Genomic DNA, 26,822 nt, shown 5'->3' with positions numbered 1-26,822 from the left:
CTATACTGAGACCAACTCTCCTCAAGAGAATCACACTGTATGACATATTGGTTACAACAAGTTCATGGAGGAAATATTTAGATTTGTTAGAGGAGGTACATAAATAATTTCCTGAATGTAGTATTGTGGTTAATTTACAAAAATCTAAATTTGGAAGAGAAAAAATAAACGTTTGGGGCACATTCTCTCTCCCAAAGGAATTTGCGGCTATCAAACACTTTTCTACACCACAGGTAAGAGAAAAATTTAAGGCTTTTCTTGGACAACTTCATTCCTTAGGAAGTTTGTACTTTTGCATTGTGATCCCCTCATAAACGTGTTAAGAAACAAAATAATACATGGTTGTAGACTAAGGAATGTCGAAATAAAGGAAACTTTAGTAAATTCAAATATCTTATACCGTTCAGACATGACACAAGATTTTTGCTTAAGCGCAGATGAATTGTTTCAGGGTTTCGGTGCTAGTCTGTTTCAAATTAGAGAGACTGATGTAAAGAGTACAAGTTGTATAATTACTTTTACTAGCTGAACATTCACTGAGTGTGAAAGATCGTAGTTGGCTACTGAACTCGAAGCATTAGCCGTAGTATGGACCCATTGAAAGTTTGAATACTATATGTGCGGAAAACACTTGAAAGTTTGTGATCACCAAGCTTTTTTTTTTTGTTGTTGAATTTCAAGTTGTTACACAAGCGATTTGCTCATTGGTCCTTATTATATAAAAATCATTTCCAGTTTCTCTTTTACCTTCCTCAATGAGGATCCTTTTCTTGTAAATTGTCCATTTCTTGACACAGTTTTAAGTAATAGAGCCTATAATAGCCGCCTTGTATTAATACGATTCTAAAATCTGAGATCTGTACATTTAGCTCTGTAAATTCATTTAATATTTGTTGAAGTCTAGAAAGTGCATTAGATATAATTTTTTGTTCGGAGGTGCGACAATTAAGTAATAAGACTGATTTTCTTTGCAAGATGTGGCAACCCTGCAGGCTTGTATAGGCACAATATCTTTGACCTTGGCCTATAAGCTACTTCTAGTCCAAGCGGCACATCCATGCAACTTCTCAGTCGTGAGTTGTGCTGTAATAAGTCAACACATGTTTGCGCCTCTCGTCACAGAAATGGAACTACATAATACTGCACAGTGGTATGCCATTTCTTTTTGTGTTAAATTGGGTGAAAACATGACAACAACTTACGGTAAGCTTCAGAAGGCTTTTGGAGAGGAGGTTATTGCCAAGAGCTCAAGTTTTTCGTTGGTATAAATTGTTTAGTGAAGGCAGAACGAGTGTTGAAGATGAAGACTGCAGTGGACGACCATCAACCTCACGGACAAATGTCAATTTTGCCAGGGTGCGTCAACTCATACGATCTGGTAGAAGATTATCCATGAAAATGATTGCATAAGAACTGAACATCAGTCGAGAAACGTTCGTCTAATAATAACTAAAGATCTTGGTATGAGAAATATTTGTGTAAAAATGGCCATCCCATACTGCTTTGTCAGTACAGCAATTTTTAACATCAAAACAAATTTCAGTACTACCACAGCTACCTTATTCACCAGATATCCCTCCGTGCGACTTTTTCGTATTTCCAGGAGTCAAAACAGCGGTCAAGGGACACTATTTTCAAACAACACAAGATGTCCAAAAAGTTGTGACGAGGGTCTTGGAGGATATTACAGAAGATGAGTTCCAGAAATGTTACCATCAATGGCACAAACGCTAGAAAAAGTGTGTGCAATCAGAAGGGAACTACTTTGTAAGACATAACACTATAATTGACTAAAACAGTAAGCAACATTTTTTCAGAACAGTCTCATTACTTTATTGTCGCACCTTTTAGGAAGGTAAAAGAGAAACTGAGTAACAAGGGATATAGAAATGTAAGTAAATACTACACAATATACAAGAAGTGCTATTTCACTGGCGAGCACTGGAATCAAACTATTCATGAGTCTGTATACCTTAAGATTTTGTAATGGATTTTATTAGGTTTACACACCACACGTGGGATCATTATGGATTAAAGAAGTGTGGTGAGAAAACAATGTCATATAATTGTTCTCCAGATTTGCGTCAGAAGGTGCAAAGAGAAATAAAAATGTGTATCATATGTAGGAAGGTCGTACACTCGAACTGGTCTCGCCAGAATAAATTATGTCAAAGCATTACAACAAAACCACTAGAATTAGTCTGACATGACACAGCTGGACCATTTCCTTGAGGGAGGTGAGGTGTCAAATATTTGCTTGCTATGTTCAATGTCTTCACAAAATGTGTTTGTTTGTATGCAATCAGAAGCACTGTAACCAATAGAATTATTAGGAAGATAGTAGAGTACTAATTTCTTAGAATAGGTAAACCTAAGCCCATATTAACTGACAATACATCGTATTTTACAAATTCTGAATGGAAACCCTTTCCCAAAGAACTACAAATAAAACAAATTTTACAATTCCGATTTCTCCCAGAAGCAAGTCCAGTTGAATGTTTATGTAAAGAGTTTAATCGCTTTATTAGGAAGTATTACCAAGAAAGTAAATAAAATGAGTAGTGTATGTGGCTCCTTTTCAACACATGGTTAATAATTAATCACACTCACATACAGGTTTCTACTGAGCAAACTAATGTTAGAGAAAAATGAACTTGATGAGTGTTCAAAACCTTTCCCACTTGTACCAGTGCATGAACCTTTACTTAAAGAAAAAATAAGACAAACTACAATTATTCTGAGTGAACAAGCAAAAAAAAAAGGAAGGCCAAGTGTGACAAGAGTCTTTAGGCTGGACTTACATCTCCCAAATACGAGATCATATATTGTTACACACACATACAAAATCTAATAGAGTTCAAAAGGAAAGTAAACAAGGAGTGGGAAGTATTATATTCAGGACCTTTCCTTGTAATGTATATTCCACATCCAGGATGCTACTTCCTACCATATCAAAGCACTGTATGTGCACGAACATATGAAGAACTTTGTTCAGAGAATATGTGAACACATGAAGCTTGGGATAAAAGGTAGAGTGGTTAATAATAAGTTTAAATCATGAGCGTTGTCCTGTAGGAAGGTATTTGGATATAGATCCAGTTTGCATCACTAGGGAATGTACCTGAAAATTATGTATATAATTTGTAACTTTGCTATGATCTTACATTATTTGGAGGTGAGTGCCAAATAAAAGACATACATAGAGGAAAATACTATGTTACAACATGATGAGAGTTAGGAATATTTTATGAGAGTCAATCAATGTACATAAATTGTGTGGCATATTTTTAGAATATGATGCAGCAGGTACCATGTTAAGCTACAAGATATATAGAAGTATATATTAATATATACACCTATACACAACAATGTATGTACTACTTTATGCACTCCAAACTAACTACGCATAGGTATATACAATATGTTCACTAAGCCAAAGTTAACAACTACACAAAAACTAAGGTAAGCTTACACCCACAACTACCATCTCATATGCAGTATGATACTGAAACAAGCAACTGCCAAGAAAAATGGATACTATGTAGAGGAAAAACTGTATGAATTATTAAATATGTCAGAAGCAAAGTTACACTCAGTGGATAACAGGCAAGAATTATAAACTTAACTGAAAGCTTGTAATCTGAAAGGATACAAATATAAACATGTTATTTTGTTGGCAGATATTCTTTGATTAGGAACTATTTTTATGAATGTGTATGAATGTATGAGCAGCTAGTTGACCTGCAGGAAACCAGAATCTAACTAGTTAATGAAGTAAATATATATATATATATATATATATATATATATTTGAGAAAGATGATGGAATTGATGCTTTGTACATTCCACTTTATATGAAGCGAGTATTTGATTAAGTCTGAGGTACCAGTGGTGGGCCCTGCTTGTAATGTAGTTATAACTTCATGTGTGAAAGTGTTTTATGAATGACAAAATAATTATTAAGGAACCATGGTATAACAGTATATTCAACTATCAATGAAAAAACAAATATGGCTACTAGTAGAGGCAGAAGGAGTATTTTACCTTAGCCTTGAAGGATCCAGAAAGGCCATGCCACTTCGTAATGTACTCTAAACATTAGATACCTCCACGTATGCACAAATGTGACACACGTGAATCTTATACAGTGTTATGACGAGAAGTTATAAAATAAAGTGATTATATGTAATTGTCTTAGATTGTCTTAGCTACATTTGGTGAAAACACTGACTGCATCAATAGTTACATTACGATAGATGAATCGGTAGATAAAAGGAAAAATATGAGAACTTGTCCAATACATATTAATAATGATACTTCTGTTAACAAACAGAAACTAAAAAAAGAAAAACAACTTCATTATTGATATACACCTTTGAAAGATACAAGAAACACGTATGTCACACATTACATTGCAACACAAAATAATATCTAATATCAAAATATACTGTAAATCGCCACATGGGTGAAGCGAATTGCTGGATAACATGGATGACACTGTGAAGTAACCTCATACTGAAATTGATTTATTACCCTTTGTGTACAACAATCCTTTCTATTCTTTTTAATCTCTGTAGTATATAGTCCCTTATAGTGAACTTCATATAAAGTTGTATGTTCTGTAGTTAAATACAATGGATGTAAATAAGTCTGTTAATTTTTCTTTTGGGGCTACAGTACCTTGAGATGACATGCAGATGTCACCATTGGGATGGGGAAACCTGTCCTTGCCTGTCAGATAGAAATGTAGAATTATAGTAGTATTTTTATGCGTGTGTTCTTAAATCTGAATTTCTATGTAATTGTGTTGAAATTATTATTTTGGTTGTAATTATTGTACTGTATATAATATATTATAGCGTACTCATAGGAAATTAATATTCAAGAATAACGAAAAATGTGTATGATCAAAAGTTATAAGCAAAGGCTACATCAAAAGGGACGTAGGTAAATGCTGTTAGTGCTATGTAAGAGAAAAGAGATGTCTCGTTAGAAAAAACTCCTGATCAGCGCATCAACAATGAACGAATGTACATTTTAAGGAACTTCCTGAACACAGGAGACATTGACAAAAAAAGAAGAGAAGGATGATCTTGATACTTACCAGACAGAATTCTGCACCTGATATGCAGTGTGTTGGGTACTCTTTGGCTTTGTAACTCCACACAAGCCATCATACCTCTTCGCACGGAAACCACCCATTGGTGACAAGACACCAAGCCGCATAAACCGGTCACAGTTTCTAACCGCTCGCATCGCTGAGGCAACCAATATTGAGAGCGGAGAGATCGCACCGAACAATGAGAGTTGGAAAACCACCGCAAACAACAATAATGCAAAAAGCGATTTGGCGAGAATGAAAATAAGGAGACTTGCAGCAGATAAACATTGTACTGAAAACAATGTGTAAACTGTATGATATATGTGTTTAAACTTGAAACAGTGACATACGTCCGGAGTTACTATTGTATTTTCCTACAATTTTCCGTCACTTTGTTTCTAGTTAGTTATAATAAATGGTTCCGTATGATGATTTTCCTGTCCCTGGTCCACATGACAAAGATGTAAGTAAAATTTTAAAATATGTAAAGACATTCATACATGTAACTCATCAAAATCTCTGTAAAGTATAGATGCGTAAGAGGCATAGCTACTGTCTACCATAATACATAAGAACGCTAGTATTTCTTATGGCAGAGGGTAAGGGGGCGAGTATAAGTATCATTTAAGTGTATGATGTCTGCCATAGGTCGATGTTTGAAATTTTGACACTCGTCCTAACAAAGGCTAAAAGATCCCAAATAACAAACAAACGAATTTACTTTTATACAATCCGAAAATTTCTGTGTGTTGAGCATAAGCGTTCCATGTCTAAGGATAATTACTGTGAGACAATACATTACATTGTAGATGTTTACACATTAAAAACAGGTTATTAGATGAAGTTTTATGAATACCATTTTACAGTATTTGAGCTATTTTCGTGAGCAATAGTGAAGCTTCTACACCAAAAGTCATTTCTGAATAATAAAGAAAAGTTATTGTATGACAGAAATGATAAAGACAAATGTACTATGTCGCAGCTAAATGATAAAGACGTCAACTGTACTATATCGCAGCTGCACTTGTAACAAGAAAACAGTGGCAAATGAAAGAAAATTACGTCTGGTCCCTCTCACTTAGCAATGATGAGAAGAAAAGTTGATTATTTGAAATTCTAGGTGACACAGTCAAGAAAAAAGAGATACAACATGTAGCTATAAAAAGATGTGGGAAGAATTTTTTTCGTTCGTTAAAGTAAAATCACTGTATAAGTGCTTGGTAAGAAAATTCAAGGAACTTTACACACTTGATGAAATACACAGGTTGCAAAACTGCTCCTCGAACCAACTGTAATAATTTTTGATATATACGTCTAACTTTACGAGGTCAGTGACACCGTTGTATCATTTTCTATACTGAATAATTACAGTACATGCCAGGTGTAAACTACCTGCAGGAATTCGGGGAAATTGTGATATACAGTGAGCCGTGCCATACCTGGATATACATTAGGAAAATGGACTCATGATGCGTCGAATTGTACCTGCACGGAAATCGGAAAAATAGGTGTATGCTGAATTGGAATGCACCTACAGGAATACGGTAATAATGGAAAACTACTTTCAAAATTTTAGAGAAAAATCCGATTTCTCGGACTAGAGCTTATGAAAATAATAAATGGTTCACTAGATATTGATAATTTACACAGTTATAATAAATCTGTTGTTATAATTACGTGGAATAAAAATCATGAAAGTACCACCAGTGAGATCCGATTGGAGACCTCGCGAGTGTGAAACTAAGCGCTTACTCGCTCGGCTATGGACCCCTTGAATATCAGCGGTTGTACAGAGTATATACCCATGCCTAAAATTTTTAAACTCTATTTTCTCGAAAACAGTTGAGAGATGCTTCTTTCTCTTTACATTTGTCGAAGCCTAATCATGCCATACACCTCCTGTCGATATGAATCAAATCGATGAGTGAAAGTTCATACGGTCCCCTTGTAAGTGAAACTGCACCCCATTTTATTGCATTTATTCCTTCTATTTTGGGTGGCCTGCTAGCTGCCCCACTTTCCATGTGTGTGTCGAATTTTCAGAGTGCGAAACTATAACATTTTGTCCTTTTACAACAAAATTTGCAAACCGCCCACCACGTTACAGCAGTATTGTAACAAATTGCCCTCTGTACTGTCTCATCATTTAAATTTCATCTCACTAAATATTTTCTAACTATCTTTCCACCTATGCCTCATCAATTGTTCGATTACACTTAAGGGACTATAACGGACGTAGGCATCATGTTACATTGTTAGAGAGTAAAATCAGTACGAAGAAGAATAAGAAGAAGAAGAAGAAGAAGAAGAAAGTGTACAATGTCTTTGTTGTTGTTGTGGTTGTGGTCTTCTGTCCAGAGACGGGTTAGGTGCAACTCTCCATGCTACTCTACCCTTTGCAAGCCGCTTCATCTCCAAGCACCTACTGTAACCTACATCCTTCTGAATCTGCTTAGTGTATTCATCTCTTGGTCACCCTCTGCGATTTTTACCCACCACGCTTCCCTCCAATACTAAATTGGTGATCCCTTGATGCCTCAGAACATGTCCTACCAATCGACCCCTTCTTCTCGTCAATTTGTGCCACAAATTTCTCTTCTCACCAATTCTAGTCAGTACCTCCTCATTAGTTACGTGATCTACCCATCTAAGCTTCAGCATTCTTCCGTAGCACCACATTTAGAGAGCTTCTATTCTCTTCTTGTCTAAACTATTTATCGTCCATGTTTCACTTCCATTCACGGCGACATTCAATTCAAACACTTTCAGAAAAGACTTCCTGACACTTTTGTCTATACTCGATGTTAAAAATTTCTCTTCTTCAGAAACACTTTCCTTGCCATTGCCAGTCTACATTTCCTTTCTACTTCATCCACCATCAGTTATTTTGCTCCCCAAATAGCAAAGTCATCTACTATTTTAAGTCTCTCATTTACTAATCTAATTCCCTCACCATCACCCTATTTAATTCGACTACATTCCATTATCCTCGTTTTGCTTTCATTGATGTTCATCTTATATCCTTCTTTCAAGACACGAATGTCATTGGCAAACCTCAAAGTTTTTATTTCTTCTCCATGGATTTTAGTTCCTGCTCCGAATTTTTCTTTTGTTTCCTTTACTACTTGCTCAATATACAGATTGAATAACATCAGGGATAGGCTACAACCCTGTCTCACTCCCTTCCCAACCACTGCTTCCCTTTCATGCCCCTCGACTCTTATAACTGCCATCTGGTTTCTGTACAAATTGTAAATAGCCTTTTGCTCCCTGTATTTTACCCCTGCCACTTTCAGAATTTGAAAGAGAGTATTCCAGTCAACATTGTCAAAAGCTTTCTCTAAGTCTACAAATGCTAGAAACGTATGTTTGCCTTTCCTTAATCTGTTTTCTAAGGCAAGTTGTAGGGTCAGTATTGCCGCACGTGTTCCAACATTTCTATGGAATCCCAACTGATCTTCCCCAAGGTCGGTTTCTACCAGTTTCCCCATTCATCTGTAAAGAATTCGTGTTAGTATTTTGCAGCCATGACTTATTAAACTGATAGTGCGGTAATTTTCACATCTGTCAACACCTGCTTTCTTTGATATTGGAATTATTATATTCTCCTTGAAATCTCAGGGTATTCCGCCTGACTCTTACATCTTGCTCACCAGATGGCAGAGTTTTGTCAGGGCTGGCTCTCCCAAGGCTATCAGTAGTTCTAATGGAATGTTGTCTACTCCCGGGGCCTTGTTTCGACTCAGGTCTTTCAGTGCTCTGTCAAACTCTTCACGCAGTATCATATCTCCCATTTCATCTTCATCTACGTCCCCTTCTTTCCATAATATTGCCCTGAAGTCCATTGCCCTTGTATATATAATGAATTCTACTCTGTAAATGATGAAAGTCTATATGAATGCAGCTTGCCGCTAACTTGGTGTAATGTTTTGTCTGCACAGAAGTGTATCTGTCGCCTTTATCGCTCTTTCACTCTCACACATAAATCGGTACAAAAAAGTCAGGGCTTCGTGTTTCCTAGTTAGGCTGATCCGTGAAAAGACAAACAATTATGCTAATTGAGGATTCTGAGTAATTTCTAGAATTTCATTCTCTCTCTCTCTCTCTCTCTCTCTCTCTCTCTCTCTCTCTCTCTCTGTCCTTTATCTGTGTACAGTTTAAATATATTAATTACGTGAAATCAGCCTAGTAGAATCTCTGGTGGAGCCCTTCGTCTTAATATTCAGCGGCTGGCTTGCTAGAAAAGATCTTTGCATTCGTTATTATTATTAAGCGCTGCATTCAGTTGGGAAAATCGATCGTTTGAACAATTCGTTCAGTTTACGACAGATCTAAAATTTCAGATGTGGACGAAGCCTTTTTGGACGATTTATAAAAACTCAGAGATTGCAGGCTCTCTTCGTCACAGCTGAAACTTCCCAATTAATTACAGGGCCCAGACAATCATCAATGGTTCAGACAGAGAACTCATTCGTCATTCACTCTAGAATAAAATGGTCACAAACCTTATTTCTGAGGAAAATTGTATATTGAATCCATTTCCGTACATGTTCCGTTTTCTGTTGGTTCCAAGTCTCATGTAATTTTCTTTTACAGGTTTTTCTTTTTTCTCTTAATCTATCACGCTAGCGGCACAAACTTTCCTAGCTCGCTTTAGCGCGAAGAAGAGTAAATAAATCTCCTTTAGCAATCCGACAATCTTCCAATCGATACTTCCGAAGCTGTTCCTCTCTCTCACTATAATAACCATGGAGCATACATTTCTGTACCTCTGTTGTTCCAGAGAATAAACGTACTAGAAAAATACCTTGGCGTCGACGAGCTGTCGGCGCATATATTACCAGAAAATCTGATCAGATACTTTTCAAACGTAAATACATGTGGATGATTTGGTTGACCATTATTAATTATTGCGTGGTAGAGGGTAATTTTCCGTGGGGAGATTACATATAGACCCTCTATATACTCCTTCCACCTTTCTGCTTTCCCTTCTTTACTTGGAACTGGGTTTCCATCTGAGCTCTTGATATTCATACAAGTGGTTCTCTTTTTCCAAATGTCTCTTTAATTTTTCTGTAGGCAATATCTATCTTACCCCTAGCCATATACGCCTCTATGTCCTTACATTTGTCCTCCAGCCATCCCTGCTCAGCCATTTTGCATTTGCTGTCGATAAAACTTTTGAAACGTTTGTATTCCTTTTTGCCTGCTTCATTTACTGCAGTTTTATATTTTCTCCTTTCATCAATTAAATTTAATATTTCTTCTGTTACCCAAGGTTTTTCTTCTAATCCTCGTCTTTTTACCTACTTGATCCTCTGCTGCCTTCACTATTTCATTCCTCAAAGCTACCCATCCTTTTTCTACTGTATTTCTTTCCCCCATTCCTGTCAACTGTTCCCTTATGCTCTACCTGATACTCTGTACAACCTCTGGTTCTTTCAGTTTATCCACGTCCCATCTCCTTAAATTCCTACCTTTTTTCAGTTTCTTCAGTTTTAGTCCACAGTACATAACCAATAAATTGTGGTCAGAGTCCACATCTGCCCCTGGAAATGTCTTACAATTTAAAACCTGGTTCGTAAATCTCTGTCTTACCATTGTATAATCTATCTGAAACCCTCCAGTGTCTCCAGGTGTCTTCCACGTATACAACCTTCTTTTAATGATTCTTGAACCAAGTGTTAGCTATTATTAAGTTACGCTCTGTGCAAAATTCTACCAAGCGGCTTCCTCTTTCATTGCTTACTCTCATTCCATATTCACCTACTACTTTTCCTTTTATTCCTATTATCGAATTGCATTCCCCCATGACTATTAAATTTTCGTGTTCCTTCAGTATCTGTATAATTTCTTCTATCTCATCATACATTTCATCAATCTCTTCGTCATCTGCGGAGCTATTTGGCACATAAACTTGTACTACTGTGGTAGTCGTGGCTTCTTGTCTATCTTGGCTAAAATAATGCGTTCACTAGTTCATTATGCTGTTCATAGTAGCTTACCCGCACTCCTATTTTTTTATTCATTATTAAACCTGCTCTTGCCCTACCCCTGTTTGATTTTGTATTTATAACCTTATATTCGCCTGACCAGAAGTCTTGTTCCTCCTGCAACCGAACTTCACTAATCCCCACTATATTTAATTTTTAACCTATCCGTTTCCCTTTTTAAATTTTCTAACCTACCTGCCCGATTAAGGGATCTGACATTCCACACTCCAATCCGTAGAACGCTAGTTTTCTTTATCCTGATAAAGACTTCTTCCTGAGTAGTCGCCACCCGGAGATCAGAATGGGGGACTATTTTGCCTCCGGAATACTTTACCCAAGAGGACGCCATCGTCATTTAATCATGCAGTAAAGCTGCATACCCTCGGGAAAAATTACGGCTGTCGTTTCCCCTTGCTTTCAGCCGTTCCTTTCTTCCTGGAGTGCCAGTTCGTTTAGGTTCGCAGAAGAGCTTCTGTGAAGTTTGGAAGGTAGGAGACGAGGTACTGGCAGAATTTAAGCTGTGAGTCGTGCTTGTATAGCTCAGTTGACAGAGCACTTGCCCACGAAAGGCAAAGGTCTCGAGTTCGAGTCTCGATCCGGCATAAATATGAATCTGCCAGGAAGTTTCTTAAGGCCGTTTTGGTTAATGTTACAAGGGCAGATCAGTCAATCATCCAGAATGTTGCCCCTGCAACTACTAAAAAGACGGCTGCATTTCTTCAGGAACCACACGTTTGTCTGGCCTCTCAACAGATACCCCTCCGTCGTGGTTGCACCTACGGTACGGCTATCTGTATCGTTGAGGCACGCAGGCCTCCCCGCCAACGGCAAGGTCCATGGTTCATGGGGGTGGAATGTCCTTACTCTTCACAACTGTCAAATACTATCATCTTTAGGATACATAGTGCTATAAATACTACTATCATCATTCTCTGTGAGCTCTCATTTGACATTGTTGGATGAAGGAGAAGGAGAAGCGGAAGAAGAAGAAGAATGTGAGAGAAAAAATTCTCCTTATGACTCTGTTACTCGTTTTGAGTGTCACAAGTATAAATCATATGTCAATCAGATTTTGCTTACAACTATTCCATACTGATTCTGTGTGAGAGTCATCTGTATAGTGAAGGAAGGCTTCTTGATGAATCAGGACTCCCGTAAGCTAGTGATATCGACTTAAATAAAAATTGTGCAGTTCACTTGTTTTCAGAAATTCAGTATTGTTTGAATAACCAAATTATTGATCATGTGCATGGTTCAGAAATTGGAATGCTAATGAAAGGATATGCATCATTTATGCCAAATGACGCAATCCTATTACAGAACGTTGGTTGTGAATGAGAAATGAACTGAAGGAATTCGTTGCAGGTGATGGACGTTTTGGTTTCTGTATCCCACTCAGCATGCTGCGTGGGCTCACGGAGAATTACAGGAAGACTGTTTTAAATGTTTGCCATGAATCTGTACTGGTTCACAGCGGAGAAGATACTAAATACATTATCTCAAATATTGCAGGCACCAGATCAAAAATTGTAATCGAAAATTTTTACTGTGAACTGCCAGAAATACGAGTTTCCAAGAAAGAGTAAATATAATTGAGGAACATCTTAAGAAATGATCTAAGTTTACAAGCATTCCATCATTGGGATTTAACTGAATGGGTTGCACCAGAAATTAGCACATGGACATAGCAAGTTAAATTCAGTAATGTGCTCGAAACAGCAAGATATTATTTTAGCTTTTCAGACAAACAGAAATTCGATTTCCTGTGATTGCAGCATATTCTACGCAGCAGACATGATAGACTTGAAGGTATATTTGAATCGCTCTAAATATCCTAAACAGTACTATTCGGTCAATTTTAGAACAAAGAATACTGCACCACTGTAGGAAATGTATTACAATTTTCAATCTCTTATTATGGAGAGAGAAGACCAAGGGGAAGGAAATCCACCCCGTGAGACGTATAGTGTTCCAGCATTGTATGTAATTGATTTTCACAAAAATATTAAGTAACACTTACATCATCTGTCATTGATATGATAATTGAAATGCAAATGAAAATACTATTACTATATAATACAATAGCAAACTGTCTGGTTATTCATGATTCTTTTACAGATATGACACATTCAACCAATCGGGTAGTGTTGTATCCCTTTACACTATAGAGTTAATGCTGTACATATGAAAGGAGTTTGCAATTTCTTGACCGAAAGTGCCACCATCTTGGTTAGGGTGTATAATAAGCATTGATAGCCACAACTGATCAGTTATCTATCGGAAAACTGACTCAAGGTCAGAATGAAACGCACATTTCTATTACTTACAAACGCAGCTTGATTTTACGTGATACTGCACGTTACATTGTTTTCCTTTTTTCCTTCAAACCTCTTCGGTTGCTGAGTAGTATGCCAGTAACATGTTTCTCGATTGTGGAGGCCTTTGCAAACTGTGTATAAGTTGTGAGTCAGTTTGCGATTGTGTGCATATTTCAGGAGAAATACGTCTTGCTCAGGGTAAAACAGAACTTTCTCTCATGCTTATTGATTTTTTTCCTAGTATTAGATTGCTCATTCGTATATTTTTTTCAGAATCATGTACAATGTCTTGGTTGATTGTCAAGCATTCGACACCATAGACAAACAATTTAACATGAAGGAACTTGCACGTCTGATGCTGCCTGGTTCTTGTTGTTGCTTCCGGTGGTTTCATTCTACAGTGGACAACACTCTGAGTTGAAAATAACTCTGCACAATGGTTAATGGAAAACCACCGCCATCACAGAATGGGCTTAGCTGGTGTACCATTGGAAACTGTGCTGAATGGTATTCCTGCAGTTATTCCACCTACGTCTTGTGTCTGTGTGAAGGGTTTGGAAAAAGTAAAGTGGATTAAAAACTTGTTGCCAGAATATAACGCGCATAGTATTGTGGACAAAGGATGACCCTCATTTTGATACACGCCGACTGAAAAGGCATGTCAATAAATGAAAAACCAATGATCAGAACGTTATTGCAACAGTGACAGCATTGTTATCAGTTGCGAAATTTCCCATATGGGCTTCGTTGTTGAACAATGAAAAAAATGTAAATGTTTTATGCCAGTGAGTGAAATTACCTTTGTTGTTGAACACAGAAAAATTGTAATGAGATCTTACTCTTGTTGCTGGCATCATTGCAGTCAGCATGGAACCTGGAATAGCTGAAGAACTGCATAACTCAGCACCCATTGTTTAGGTAAGTAGGGAGGTTATCACAAAAAGATCTGATTACCTTCGTCAAGGCGATCTCGTTGACCTGATCGCATATTCCAAATACAATTCTGATTATAAATATTGGTTGAAAGTAATTGGTGCGTACATAAAATATGCATGGGCTGCTGCTGGCGCTGGGGTTGCAGATCCATTAAGCAAAATATGTAGAAGATGTTTCAGGATTCAAATCATTTACAAAGACAGCTAAGGAATTTTATAAAACGCATTTCAACAAGCAAATGAAAAGAAATAGATTAATCATTACTTGTCGTTCAACAATTTGAAAGCTGTTGTTGTTTGGTGGTTAAATAGAACTCTTAGAGGAATGATGTTTAAACATTTCATTGCACAAGGTCTTTCTGAATGGGCTAATCTGCTAAAACATCTGGTATAGTCTGTATGTAAACTCAAGAGCGAGCAGCGCTTTTGGTGGGGATGTGGCCTTTCCCGGAAGAACGCTGCCACCGGCCTACAGGGGCACCCAAAATCTGTTGCCCGTTATCGGTCTAGTGGTGTAGATCGGCGTGCAGTGATATACGTAGTTTCTGTTCGTGGGTTCTTAGGTGTCAGTGTCAGTGAGTTAACATTGTATACTTACTGATGTTCTTTGCTATCCAGAAGTGGTGGATAATCGTCTAGCATTGCAAGAAAATAGGAAGAATACGAAGTCTAGAGGTATTTGCGGAGTAACGAGCGTTCGATTGTCTCTAATGTTATTACAGCGTGTATTAAAGAGGCGGCCCAAAAAGAACTGTTGGCTAATATTACCGGTCCCAATTAAAGGGCTGAAATCTATGCAGAAGTCAGCCTCACCCAATAGGACACATAAGTAAGGAACGGAAAAATAAGCCGCATGGTTTACTGGAATTGCCACGAAGGAAAACTAATAATTTCGGGAGAAAACCCATCGTTATAGACAGTTTCAAAATCACGTGAAACCTTTGATGCTTATGGAACACTAAATCTGTATCACGGTCACTATTCAACTGATTCTAAGACATAGCGCTTAAAACATGTGCGTAATACGTATTCTAAACACTGCTGAAATTTCCTTCGAAACATGTACACCAATTTTGGACTTCTAAGCAAAATGCTTGACATTCGAGATGCTTTCACATATTCATTTTTGTTTTTTGGTAAGAACTTTATTTGTTAATCTACAGCAATGTTATCCTCTTCAAAATATTCCCCAATACATGCTATACACTTATGCCAGTGCTTTTTCCAATTTCCAAAACGCTTCAGGAGCTGTTTCTTCGGGACAGTTTATACGTCTCTTAACTGTGCATTTTTAATCTCATCCATGCTTGTAAAACAGCTGTCCTTTAAGGCCTGCTTTGAAATGTTTATACCACTTGTCTGCTCTTGGTTTACTCATAACAGGCTCACCAAAAGCAATATTTACCATTTCTAAAAATTTCATACACTTTATTCCATTCTTATAACAAAATGTAATACAGATTCTTTAATTTATTTTATACAAAATAAATAATCTTTGATGCTACCAAAACACATGTAAGTTTTCTGACAGCTGACAACAGAGTAAATACCCAATATGCATAACATTGTACACATAATTTAGAGGCATGTTTACAAAGACAATGACAAGAAAGTAGTGCAAATCGGACTAATACAACACTCAAAATTATAAATTTCTGCTTACCTTTTAAAGACTCTTCGTGTTGCAAGAATTGTTAAGTTTCAATGCAGTCCTTCAAAGAAAACGTCTACCTCTTGGTAGAAACACAAAGTAAGAACAGGCCTTAAATTCTACAGACTGATTGCATTATATGGGGTTCGTTTCACGAATAGCAATAGAGGAACATACATTCACATGAACAGGCATTCGGTTCTATCTTTGTAGTATAATCCTGACTTCCGTTCTTATGTTAATAATATTTACTCTATAACGTTGTGTTTCGGAAGAAGCTATTGTTTTTTGTATCCCTTATGGTCTTAATGGATTTGTCTCAAAATGAACGTATCTGTACACAGCGTCGCCACAGATTTAAAGAGCGCGCCGTGGCAGGGCCGGTACTACGTTGTGAAACAGCCTGTAGAAGCGCCCTGTGACGTAGCTGGGTTGGCAGAGTGGGGATTCGCTCGCTCACTCTTCAGTTTACCGACAGACTATAAGTCAGTTCAGTTAACCAAAATATAGAAAAATCAACATGAGACCTGTTGATATGAAAGGTAACAGCCTTTTGTCCGTTGTGTACAAAACAATCAAGATATTAGATGAACAAAAAGCTAAATTCAAAGTTGCCGATTTTTTCAGTATTAGTGAATACAAGGCAGTTCGAGAAAGGCTACACCTCCGACTGGTCTACCAAGATATCAAGAAATTGAGCAGTTCAAGAGACGTACCTAAGAAAGTATCTGCTGCAAGATTACATATTATGACTTGTAACAGGAGGATTCTGCAGCACAGGACTATAGAAAACCGGATATCGATCAACAGATTTGGTCGAAAAATAGTACAGATGAAAGGAAACTAAGATTTCATAAAATGGCTGAATTACTTTGTAAGAGAGAGTATGTGAAAGGCGTGAGCTGTATATGGAGAAAAATTTGTTGCAGTTTTGTTGTAACATGAGTCAATTTGTTTTGTGGAGGTTGATTTCTTACAGTTTTCTTGTAAAATAGAGTGCAATTAGTTACAGTTTTTCTGTAATATGGTGGTCAATTTGTTGTAGTTTTACTTGGACATGCAGACCAATTGTTACAGTTTTGTTATAATATGGGCCAATTTGTTATATGGAGGGCAATTTGTTACAATTTTGCCTGTTATGTGAGGGGTAATTTGTTACAATATCTCTAACATGGAGAATTTGTGACAGTATCACTAAACATCGACAATTTGTTTGACAATCACTGCAACAGGGACAGTTTGTTACAATTTCACTTTAACATGGAGGGTAAATTTCACGTTATTGCTGTCACAGAGACAATTTGTTACAGCTTCACTGTAACGTGGAGGGCAACTTTTTACAGTTTTTCTGAATCATGAAGGCAGGTTGTTACAACGTCACTCTAACATGGAAAATTTGTTACAATTTCAGTGTAGTATGGGGGGTAATTTAGTACATAGAGGGTATTTTGTTGGACTTTTGCTATAACATAAAGAGTAATTTGTAACAACTTATTTATAACATGGAGGAGGTCATTCTGTTCGAGACAGCTTACTGTGTTTTGGAATCGGAACATGTCGTAAGACTTTGTAATAGACGAATGAGAGTGACATTGGACGGTAGTTTTGTGAATCACTTCTGCTACTTTTCTCATTGATGGGCGTGACCTGTAGTATCATCCATCTATTGGGTACAGGTTTTTGTTGTTAGGATATACGTTATATTATGCTTAAAAGAAGAACAGATCAGCCACAACTGTGTGGCATTTGACACAGATTACACTGGGCTATGGAACTTTGTTCAGTTTAGCAATTTAGTTGTTTGTCAAATCCACCGATAAATATATACATAACTGATCTTTGCAGTGCCATTGAAACTACACTAGGGCAATAGTCCTGGATTTTTCTTTCCTAATCTGTTTCAGTTCTTGCATCATCCATTAATGTCTGGACACCAAATGTGGTTCCACCGGCATCTCTTCTGGTTTATAAACTCTGTGCTCTTTCGCAACCACCGTTTTGTAACAACAAGAACTTAAACATTTCTCAAAAGTTTCGTTCATAAAATCACGTGAACTATGAAATATTTGAACATATATTTACCATGTGCCATACAGCGCTGCATGCCCTTTTTGCATGTATGCTTAATGGAAATTGTTTTGTTGCAGAATTTTGTGCAGCAGTACTACGCGTTCCAGATCATTACTGGCAACAGATTTTGCGCAACGGTAAGTGGACTGTTTTTATTACGATTTAATGTCCACCTGCACTATATGTTCAAAAGTATACTCGCAACACCCAAGAAGGGTGGGTAACAAACTAGAACATTTTAATGCTTAATTAGAAATATCAACCTCTTGCTACTACACAATAAGACTGAACAAAATTATTAAACATGAGTAACAGGTTACAACGTTCCAATTCTAAAAAGGTAATGATTCCAGAGAGCTGTTAAGTTAATTATTTGTTAGGTTGCAGGTCCTTTTAAATGGAATGAGGAGTCTAATGAGCAAACAAAAAGGAATGAGAGTAAACCAAAGAAAGACGAAAGTGATGGGACGTGTTAGAAACAAGATTAGCAGTAAGCTTAACATCGGAATTTAGGACCACAAAGTAGGCAAGATGAACGCAATGGGTGATTTCTCAGGTTTCCTCGGCATGGCTGATTAAGTGTGCTTCCGGCGTTCTTTCTAGTTCATGCTCAGTATTTTGATGAACGACCCAGACGTCATCCTCCGGGTCTGCGTGTTCTGCTTTTATGTGTACTCACTGCTTGGACTGCAGTCAGACTGTGTCGGACGTCCAAATACGAGGTGCATTCAAGTTCTAATTAACTGCTCACCCGAAATCGATGAAACTGGCGCTACTTCTCGACGTAATCGCCCTGCAGACGTACACATTTTTCACAACGCTGACGCCATGATTCCATGGCAGCGGCGAAGGTTTCTTTAGCAGTCTGTTTTGACCACTGGAAAATCGCTGAGGCAATAGCAGCACGGCTGGTGAATGTGCGGCCACGGAGAGTGTCTTTCATTATTGGAAAAAGCCCAAAGTTACTAGGAGCCAGGTCAGGTGAGTAGGGAGCATGAGGAATCACTTCAAAGTTGTTATCACGAAGAAACTGTTGCGTAACGTTAGCTCGATGTGCGGGTGCATTGTCTTGGTGAAACAGCACACGCGCAGCCCTTCCCGGACGTTTTTGTTGCAGTGCAGGAAGGAATTTGTTCTTAAAAACATTTTCGTAGGATGCACCTGTTACCGTAGTGCCCTTTGGAACGCAATGGGTACGGATTACGCCCTCGCTATCCCAGAACGTGGACACCATCATTTTTTCAGCACTAGCAGTTACCCGAAATTTTTTTGGTGGCGGTGAATCCGTGTGCTTCCATTGAGATGACTGGCGCTTTGTTTCTGGATTGAAAAATGGCATCCACGTCTCATCCATTGTCACAACCGACGAAAAGAAAGTCCCATTCATGCTGTCATTGCGCATCAACATTGCTTGGCAACATGCCACACGGGCAGCCGTGTGGTCGTCCATCAGCATTCGTGGCACCCACTTGGATGACACTTTTCGCATTTTCAGGTCGTCATGCAGGATTGTGTGCTCAGAACCCACAGAAATGCCAACTCTGGAGGCGATCTGTTCAGCAGTCATTCGGCGATCCCCCAAAACAATTCTCTCCACTTTCTCGATCATGTCGTCAGACCGGCTTGTGCGAGCCTGAGGTTGTTTCCGTTTGTTGTCACACCATGTTCTGCCTTCATTAAACTATTGCACCCATGAACGCACTTTCGACACATCCATAACTCCATCACCACATGTCTCCTTCAACTGTCGATGAATTTCAATTGGTTTCACACCACGCAAATCCAGAAAACGAATGATTGCACGCTGTTCAAGTAAGGAATACGTCGCCATTTTAAGTATTTAAAACAGTTCTCGTTCTCGCCGCTGGTGGTAAAATTCCATCTGCCGTACGATGCTGCCATCTCTGGGACGTATTGACAATGAACGCGGCCTCATTTTAAAACAATGGGCATGTTTCTATCTCTTTCCAGTCCGGAGAAAAAAAATTGGAGGCCTTAGAACTTGAATGCACCTCATATTGTGCCACGCACATCGCCAATTGTGCCACGTGTATGGACATGACATTATGAGCGACAGCATGTTCAGTGGATGGTGCTGGCAATTCGCTGAAGACAATATTCACGACGAAGACTGTAGTGGCTGACCATTCCTGGTGACACCAGAACTGACGGAAAGTGTGCTGTAAGCAAGTTTGCAGAACCGGCGCTTCACATTTTCATAACTCTCGCGTCAGTTTCTCCAGATGTGTCGCTATCTGTTGCACGGAGTTGTCTCCCGGTGGCTTATTTTCATATAATGTCTGCAAGATGAGAGTCAAGGCAACTTACAGATGGACACAAAACTAAACGTCTGGCAGCGGCATTGACATTCCTACAGATAGAGGCGACGAGTTTCTCGACCATGTTGTTACTGGGGAAGCAAAATGGGTGTCGCGTGTCACACGAGAAATAAAACAACAACAAAAATGGTTCAAATGGCTCTGAGCACTATGGGACTTAACTTCTGAGGTCATCAGTCCCCTAGAACTTAGAACTACTTAAACCTAACTAACCTAAGGACATCACACACATCCATGCCCGAGGCAGGATTCGAACCTGCGACCGTATAAAACAACAGTTCATACATTGGCTGCATAGTGGTTCACCTGTGAAGATCAAATTTAAACAGACAGTCTCAGTAAATAAAGTAATAAACCATCTACACTGTCTTCTGGGATCGACGTAGTGTCCTCTTGAGCGAATTTATACCTTGAGGGGAGACAGTAAACGCTTATCGTTACTGTCAGACGTTGAAAAATCTGAGGCGGTCGATCCAGAACAAGGGCCGTTGTGTGTTGACATTACGCTTGTGCATGTCAATGCAAGATCCCAAACAGACAACTCCACACGAAATGTCATGAATCAGTTTGGTTGGAATATCTTCGATATTTGACCCAGCAGCCCCGATCTCGCCATGGTGACTTTCATCTCTACGGTCTCATGAAGCGTTTTCCGGCAGGAAGAAAATTCCACGACGACATTGAGGTGTGGACTGAAGTGAGTTCGTGGCTCCAGACGTTGGCGGAAGACACCTGTGACATGGGCATACAACTGACGGTGCCCCTTAACGGTCAATACCTCGAAGATAGTGGTGACTACTTTGAGAAGTAGCCACTGAATCTGTGTAAATTCTTACATAGTTACGAGTATGTTTTTGTTTCCTTTATCTGTCATCGTAACTTACTTAAAGCATTCACCTCATAAAATGGAAACAAGACCTCGACTGCACACCTGGAAGAAATCGACTGAAGGAATTCTGCTACCAGGAAGAAAAATAACATATGGCAGACGAAGATAGGAGAATATAAAAAGTGGACTCAAACAGGCAAAGAGAATATTAATGGCCCGAAAGAAATCTACTAGTATCAAGCGTCAGCCGTAATTTGAGGAAGAAATTTCTGAGAATGTTCGTATGGGGCACAGCAATGTCTGGAAGTGAACATGGAGGCTGGGAAAACTGGAAGAGCATCGAAGCGGTTGGGTTGTGGAACTAAACAAGGGCGTGTTGAAAAATAATCCCTACGAATTTTTAATGTGAAAACTGTTGAAACGTTTTAAATAAAGCAAAGTTTATTAACATTTTACATCTTTGTTCTTCACGCCTACATATTTATTTTTCTACTTACTGTAGTAATCCTGGCGAAATACATATTTCTCTCAATGGGAGACACGTTTGTTGATTCCGGCACTGTAAAATGTTTAACATTGGTGACGGTCCCACAACCTAACCTCTGCTTACACCGCTTCATCACAATCAAAGTGAAGTCCCTGAAAGTGTTATTTAAGTTTTGGAAATAGGTAAAAATCGTATGGGGCCAAGTTGGGACTGTATGCAGGATGATCGATGACCTGGAGCCAAAGGCGTCGGATTGTTAGAGATGTCTTGGCGCTCACGTGTGTTCTGGCCTGTCATGCGGGACGAGAGGGAGCTCCATGTGTGGACGAACTCTTCGAATTCTTGCTTTCAGTTTTCTGAGGGTTTTCTCACGCACCGACATAGTTACGCCACACAGCGCTACGTTACACGCTTTAATTCGGAGCCCTTTAGTAGCAAAAGGTTTGCAAATTGCATCGGCGAAGCAGTAATGTCGACCGAGTAATAGGCGTGGCATGTAGTAATTCAACAGATATTGAGAACAGAATAAAAAATTCGGATGCCTTACTCTTTAGCACGCTCTCGCAGAACGGAGCTGAAAAGTAGGTGGAGTGATAAGGTCAGATATGAGCAGGTTCTTCCCAGAATCGAGGAGAGGAACACGTAGGGAACGTTGTCAAGAACAAGAGGGGTGACAGGACATGTGTCAACACTTCAAGGAATTACTTCCATGGTACTTTGAGGGAACTGTAGGGAGTAAAATTTAAAGAGAAAGACAGACACCAGTATACACCCTACAAATACACTCATGCTCATAAATTAAGGATAATTGCAGAATGTGGTGCCACACAACATGGCACTATACAATAGCATAGGCACATAGGGAACACACACGACGCAGATCTGTAAGTTCACGGTATTGGTGATAAGTTGAGAAAACCGTCCCGAAACACATGTGCTCCAAAACGCCACTGTTTCCTGCGCTTGTACCCCGACATTAATATGGGATATGATCACCATGCACACGTACACAGGCCGCACAACGGGTTGGAATACTCTGGATCAGGTGGTCGAGCAGCTGCTGGGGTATAGCCTCCCATTGTTGCACCAGTGCCTGTCGGAGCTCCTGAAGTATCGCAGGGGTTTGACGACGTGCAGCGATACGTCGTCCGAGAGCATCCCAGACGTGCTCGATGGGGTTTAGACCGGGAGAACAGGCAGACCACTCCATTCACCTGATATCTTCTGTTTCAAGGTACTCCTCCACGATGGCAGCTCGGTGGGGCCGTGCGTTGTCATCCATCAGTAGGAAGGTGGAACACACTGCACCCCTGAAAAGGCTGACATACTGGTGCAAAATGACGACCCGATACACATAACCTGTTACAGTTCCTCTGTCAAAGACATGCAGGGGTACACGTGCACCAATCATAATCCCACCCCACACCATCAAACTACGACCTCCATACAGGTCGCTTTCAAGAACATTAAGGGGGTTGATATCTGGTTCCTGATCACACCAGATGAAAACCCGGCGAGAATCACTGTTCAGACTATACCTGGACTCGTCTGTGAACATAACCTGAGACCACAGTTCCAATGACCATGTACTGTGTTCTTGACACCAGGCTCTACGGGCTCTCCTGTGACCAGGGGTCGGTGGAATGCACCTTGCATGTCTCCGGGCAAATAAACCGTGTCTGTTCAGTCGTCTGTAGACTGTGCGTCTGGAGACAACTGTTCAGTGGCTGCAGTAAGGTCCCGAGCAAGGCTACCTGCAGTACTCCGTGCCCGTCTGCGGGCACTGATGGTGAGATATCGGTCTTCTTGTGGTGTTGTACACTGTTGACGTCCCGTACTGTAGCGCCTGGACAGTTTTCCTGTCTGCTGGAATCGTTCCAATAATCTTGAGATCAAACTTTGTGGCACATGGAGGGCCCGTGCTACGAGCTGCTGTGTTTGACCAGCCTCCAGTCGTCCTATTATTCTACACCTCATAACGTCATCAATATGTGTTCTTTGAGCCATATTCAACACACAGTCACCATTAGCCCGTCTGAAAACGTCTGCATACTTACTCGCTACACCGTACTCTGACATGCACCAACACACCTCTGCGTATGTGGACTGCTGCCAGGGCCACCGTGCGACGATCGCAGGTCAAATGCACCGCATGGTTATAAAAAATGGTTCAAATGGCTCTGAGCACTATGGGACTTAAAATCTGTGGTCATCAGTCCCCTAGAACTTAGAACTACTTAAACCTAACTAACCTAAGGACATCACACACATCCATGCCCGAGGCAGGATTCGAACCTGCGACCGTAGCAGTCGCGCGGTTCCGGACTGAGCGCCTAGAACCGCTAGACCACCGCGGCCGGCGCATGGTTATACCCCGAGCTGATTTAAACCCGAAAACTACCCAGCAGAGCGTTGTTTCATCATGTTTCAGCATTATCCTTAATACATGAGCATGGGTGTAGTTGAGGACTTTTGGTGCTAGTGCTGCTCCGAAGTAAACAAGAAAGGAATTCATAGAGAGCCGCATCAAACCAATCACAAGACTGACGCCAAAAAAAGAAGGAAGGAAAAGGTTCATTGTAGGCCGTGGAGAACACTGAAAGCAGCGAAATAGTTAGCGTTACTGTGGCACTTGGTCTGTGAATTGATAAACTTATTGTTGGACGCTTTCGCTTCACATGTCTCCTGAGGTTTTCGCAGTTCTTTTGAGGTATAATGTTTGCCTACAAATACCGCACGATGTAGGTTTGTTACTTTCATCTCTTACAGAAAACTTTACCCCACAAATAATTAGATTTCTGTCATTTATTCATTGCTGACAACCACACGAAACTATTCACAAAATTGAATGTGAAATTTCTACATTTCAGTTTCCTACTATTTATTACAATTGCATATTATGTGAGTACAGCACTGTAGTCTAGAACGCACAAGATATTTCCAACTGTAAACATTTTGCGGCTTCTACGTTGGAACACTGGCGCTTCAGCAATTGAACCACTTTGCTCTTGGCACTCGAGCCCTGCTGTAGTCTGTCAGCAAAATGAAGACCAAGCAACGGTGTCGCCATTCTCCCTACCCAACTACGTCACAAGGAGCATCAACAGGCTGTTTCAGAAGGTTATACTGACCCTTCCCAAGAACACCTTTTAAATCAGTGACGACGCAGTATGTAGACGTGACCAAGAGTGTTTATTTCTCACTAACTGCGTCAACACTATTCAAAATACAGACAATAAAACGAAGAGGACTAATGCAAGAAGTGCACTTAATCTATGTAAATGACTGCACGATGCACTGACTGAACAATGAATGGCGTGCTCTATGGTAGCTGTAGGGTCCTTCTGGGGAAGGCCACTTCCCCCACCACAAGCGCTGCTCTCTATTAAGTTTAATGTGACCTCTGCGTAAGGTCGACATCAACCTGCAGTAACCACTCACAGACGGCAGTTGGCAGTTCTAGAAATGGAGTGCATATAAAACGTGTCGCTGGGACACGGAAAACAATGTGTCCGTTGTCGTAACGCGGAAACAGTGATTTCTCTGACGTCCAAAGGAGCGTGATCATCGGCTTTCGGGCCAAGGGTGGAAGCATTACCGAGGCGGCTACGTTCGTAAACTGTTCATGTGCCGCCGTGGTTAAAGCATACCGTGCATGACAAAATGTCGCTATCCAAAACCGGCGCCGAGGCAACTTTTGGTGCAACACGGACCATAGATGGCAGTGGTGAATGACGGCTGCTGAGGTGTGTACGGACGAATGGATATGCAACTGTGAGCAACTGACCTCCCAGATGAAACAAGGTGTTACTAAAAGTGTCTCCTCAACGTTCGCTGAGTGAACGTTGCTGCGTATGATCCTCCGTGTAAGCGCTTGGTTCATGCACCCATGCTGACAGCACTTCATCGGAGTCGAAAACTCGAATTTAGACCCCAATACCCCAACAGTATGTCAACTGGGTGGCGACAGGTGGCCTTTACAGATGAATCACGTTTTGTGCTCCATCGGACAAATGGCCGTTGGCGTGTAGGGCGTGAAATTTCTGAAAGCAAATACTTTGCAACAATCGTTGGAAGGGCCCAGACCAGAGGGCACTTCCTGGCTGCTCGCCTCCTTCTGGAAGTCACAGTCGATCAACCCAAGTATGCATCTATCCATGGGGCCATGTTCACCCCTACACAAAGTTTGTTTTCCACGGCATGGTGGCATCTATCAGCAGGAAAATGCAACATGTAACACAGCTTGCAGTGTACGTCCGTGGTTTGAAGCGCATCCAGGTGAGCTTACCGTGCACTAAACTCCCTGGATTTAAACCACATCGAGAATCTGTGGGACCGTATCGATCGGGGTGTTTGTGCCATGGACACTCCACAACTGAGAAACCTAGCGCAACTGACTGTGGCACTGGAGTCGGCATAGCAACACATTCCTGTCGGTACCTTCCACAATCTGACTCACTCTCTTCCTGCACGTCTCGCTATGGTCTGAGTTGGAAAAGGTGGTTATTCGGGATTTTAATATTTGGTCACGTTAATATGACTGGACAATATATAACCTTCCAGTAACTTATAATACCCAGACCAGGCGGAGCTGCCTCATGCAACGGCAGCGGTGTGATATTCAGAAGGAACGACGGTTTTGAGAGATCGCGAGTAACCTCCAGCCGCGGGTGGACCTATTGGTGTGTGCCAGGAGACGCCTGTGGGGATATCAGCTGGAGCTGAGGTTACAGCCTGAACTGCCGGCATTGGCCCATTTACTACGCCAAACACCGTCTCATATAGAGGTCCGTAATTTAGCTGGCTCTTTTGACTTCTGGCTAGTTTGGAGCGGAGACAGCTGGCTCACATGCCGAAGCTCTAACACAGTATAACATTTTGCGCAGTGTGTGGTACGCTCTCTAGATTGCAGGAACAAGAATGCGTGCAGGCCAGTTGCCCTGCAATCATTCAGACCATTTTAAAGAAACTATTTGGTAAAAAATTTGATTCTCTCGCATCTCATAGCCTCATTCGTCAGGTTCATGATGAACCGCCAATCATTTCGTCAAGTGTCATAATTACTGTAATATTTTGAAGCTAAGCAATCCAAGGCACAA

The 26,822-nt window shown here is 40.1% G+C and overlaps 1 protein-coding gene across 1 annotated transcript in view; it reads left to right on the top strand.

Annotated features, from left to right (window-relative positions):
- The window catches only part of LOC124803158, a 395,089-nt gene that overhangs the window by 197,743 nt on the left and 170,524 nt on the right, over nucleotides 1-26,822 (top strand). The window contains exon 5 of the mRNA XM_047264338.1: nucleotides 18,146-18,205. Coding sequence (XP_047120294.1) covers nucleotides 18,146-18,205 — 60 coding nt within the window. The remainder of the gene's footprint in view (nucleotides 1-18,145; nucleotides 18,206-26,822) is intronic.

Source organism: Schistocerca piceifrons, chromosome 6, assembly GCF_021461385.2.
Source record: "Schistocerca piceifrons isolate TAMUIC-IGC-003096 chromosome 6, iqSchPice1.1, whole genome shotgun sequence".
In the NCBI taxonomy this organism is placed as follows: domain Eukaryota; kingdom Metazoa; phylum Arthropoda; class Insecta; order Orthoptera; family Acrididae; genus Schistocerca; species Schistocerca piceifrons.
The sequence above is the reverse complement of the archived record's forward strand: the minus strand, read 5'-3'. Positions and strand labels throughout refer to the sequence as shown.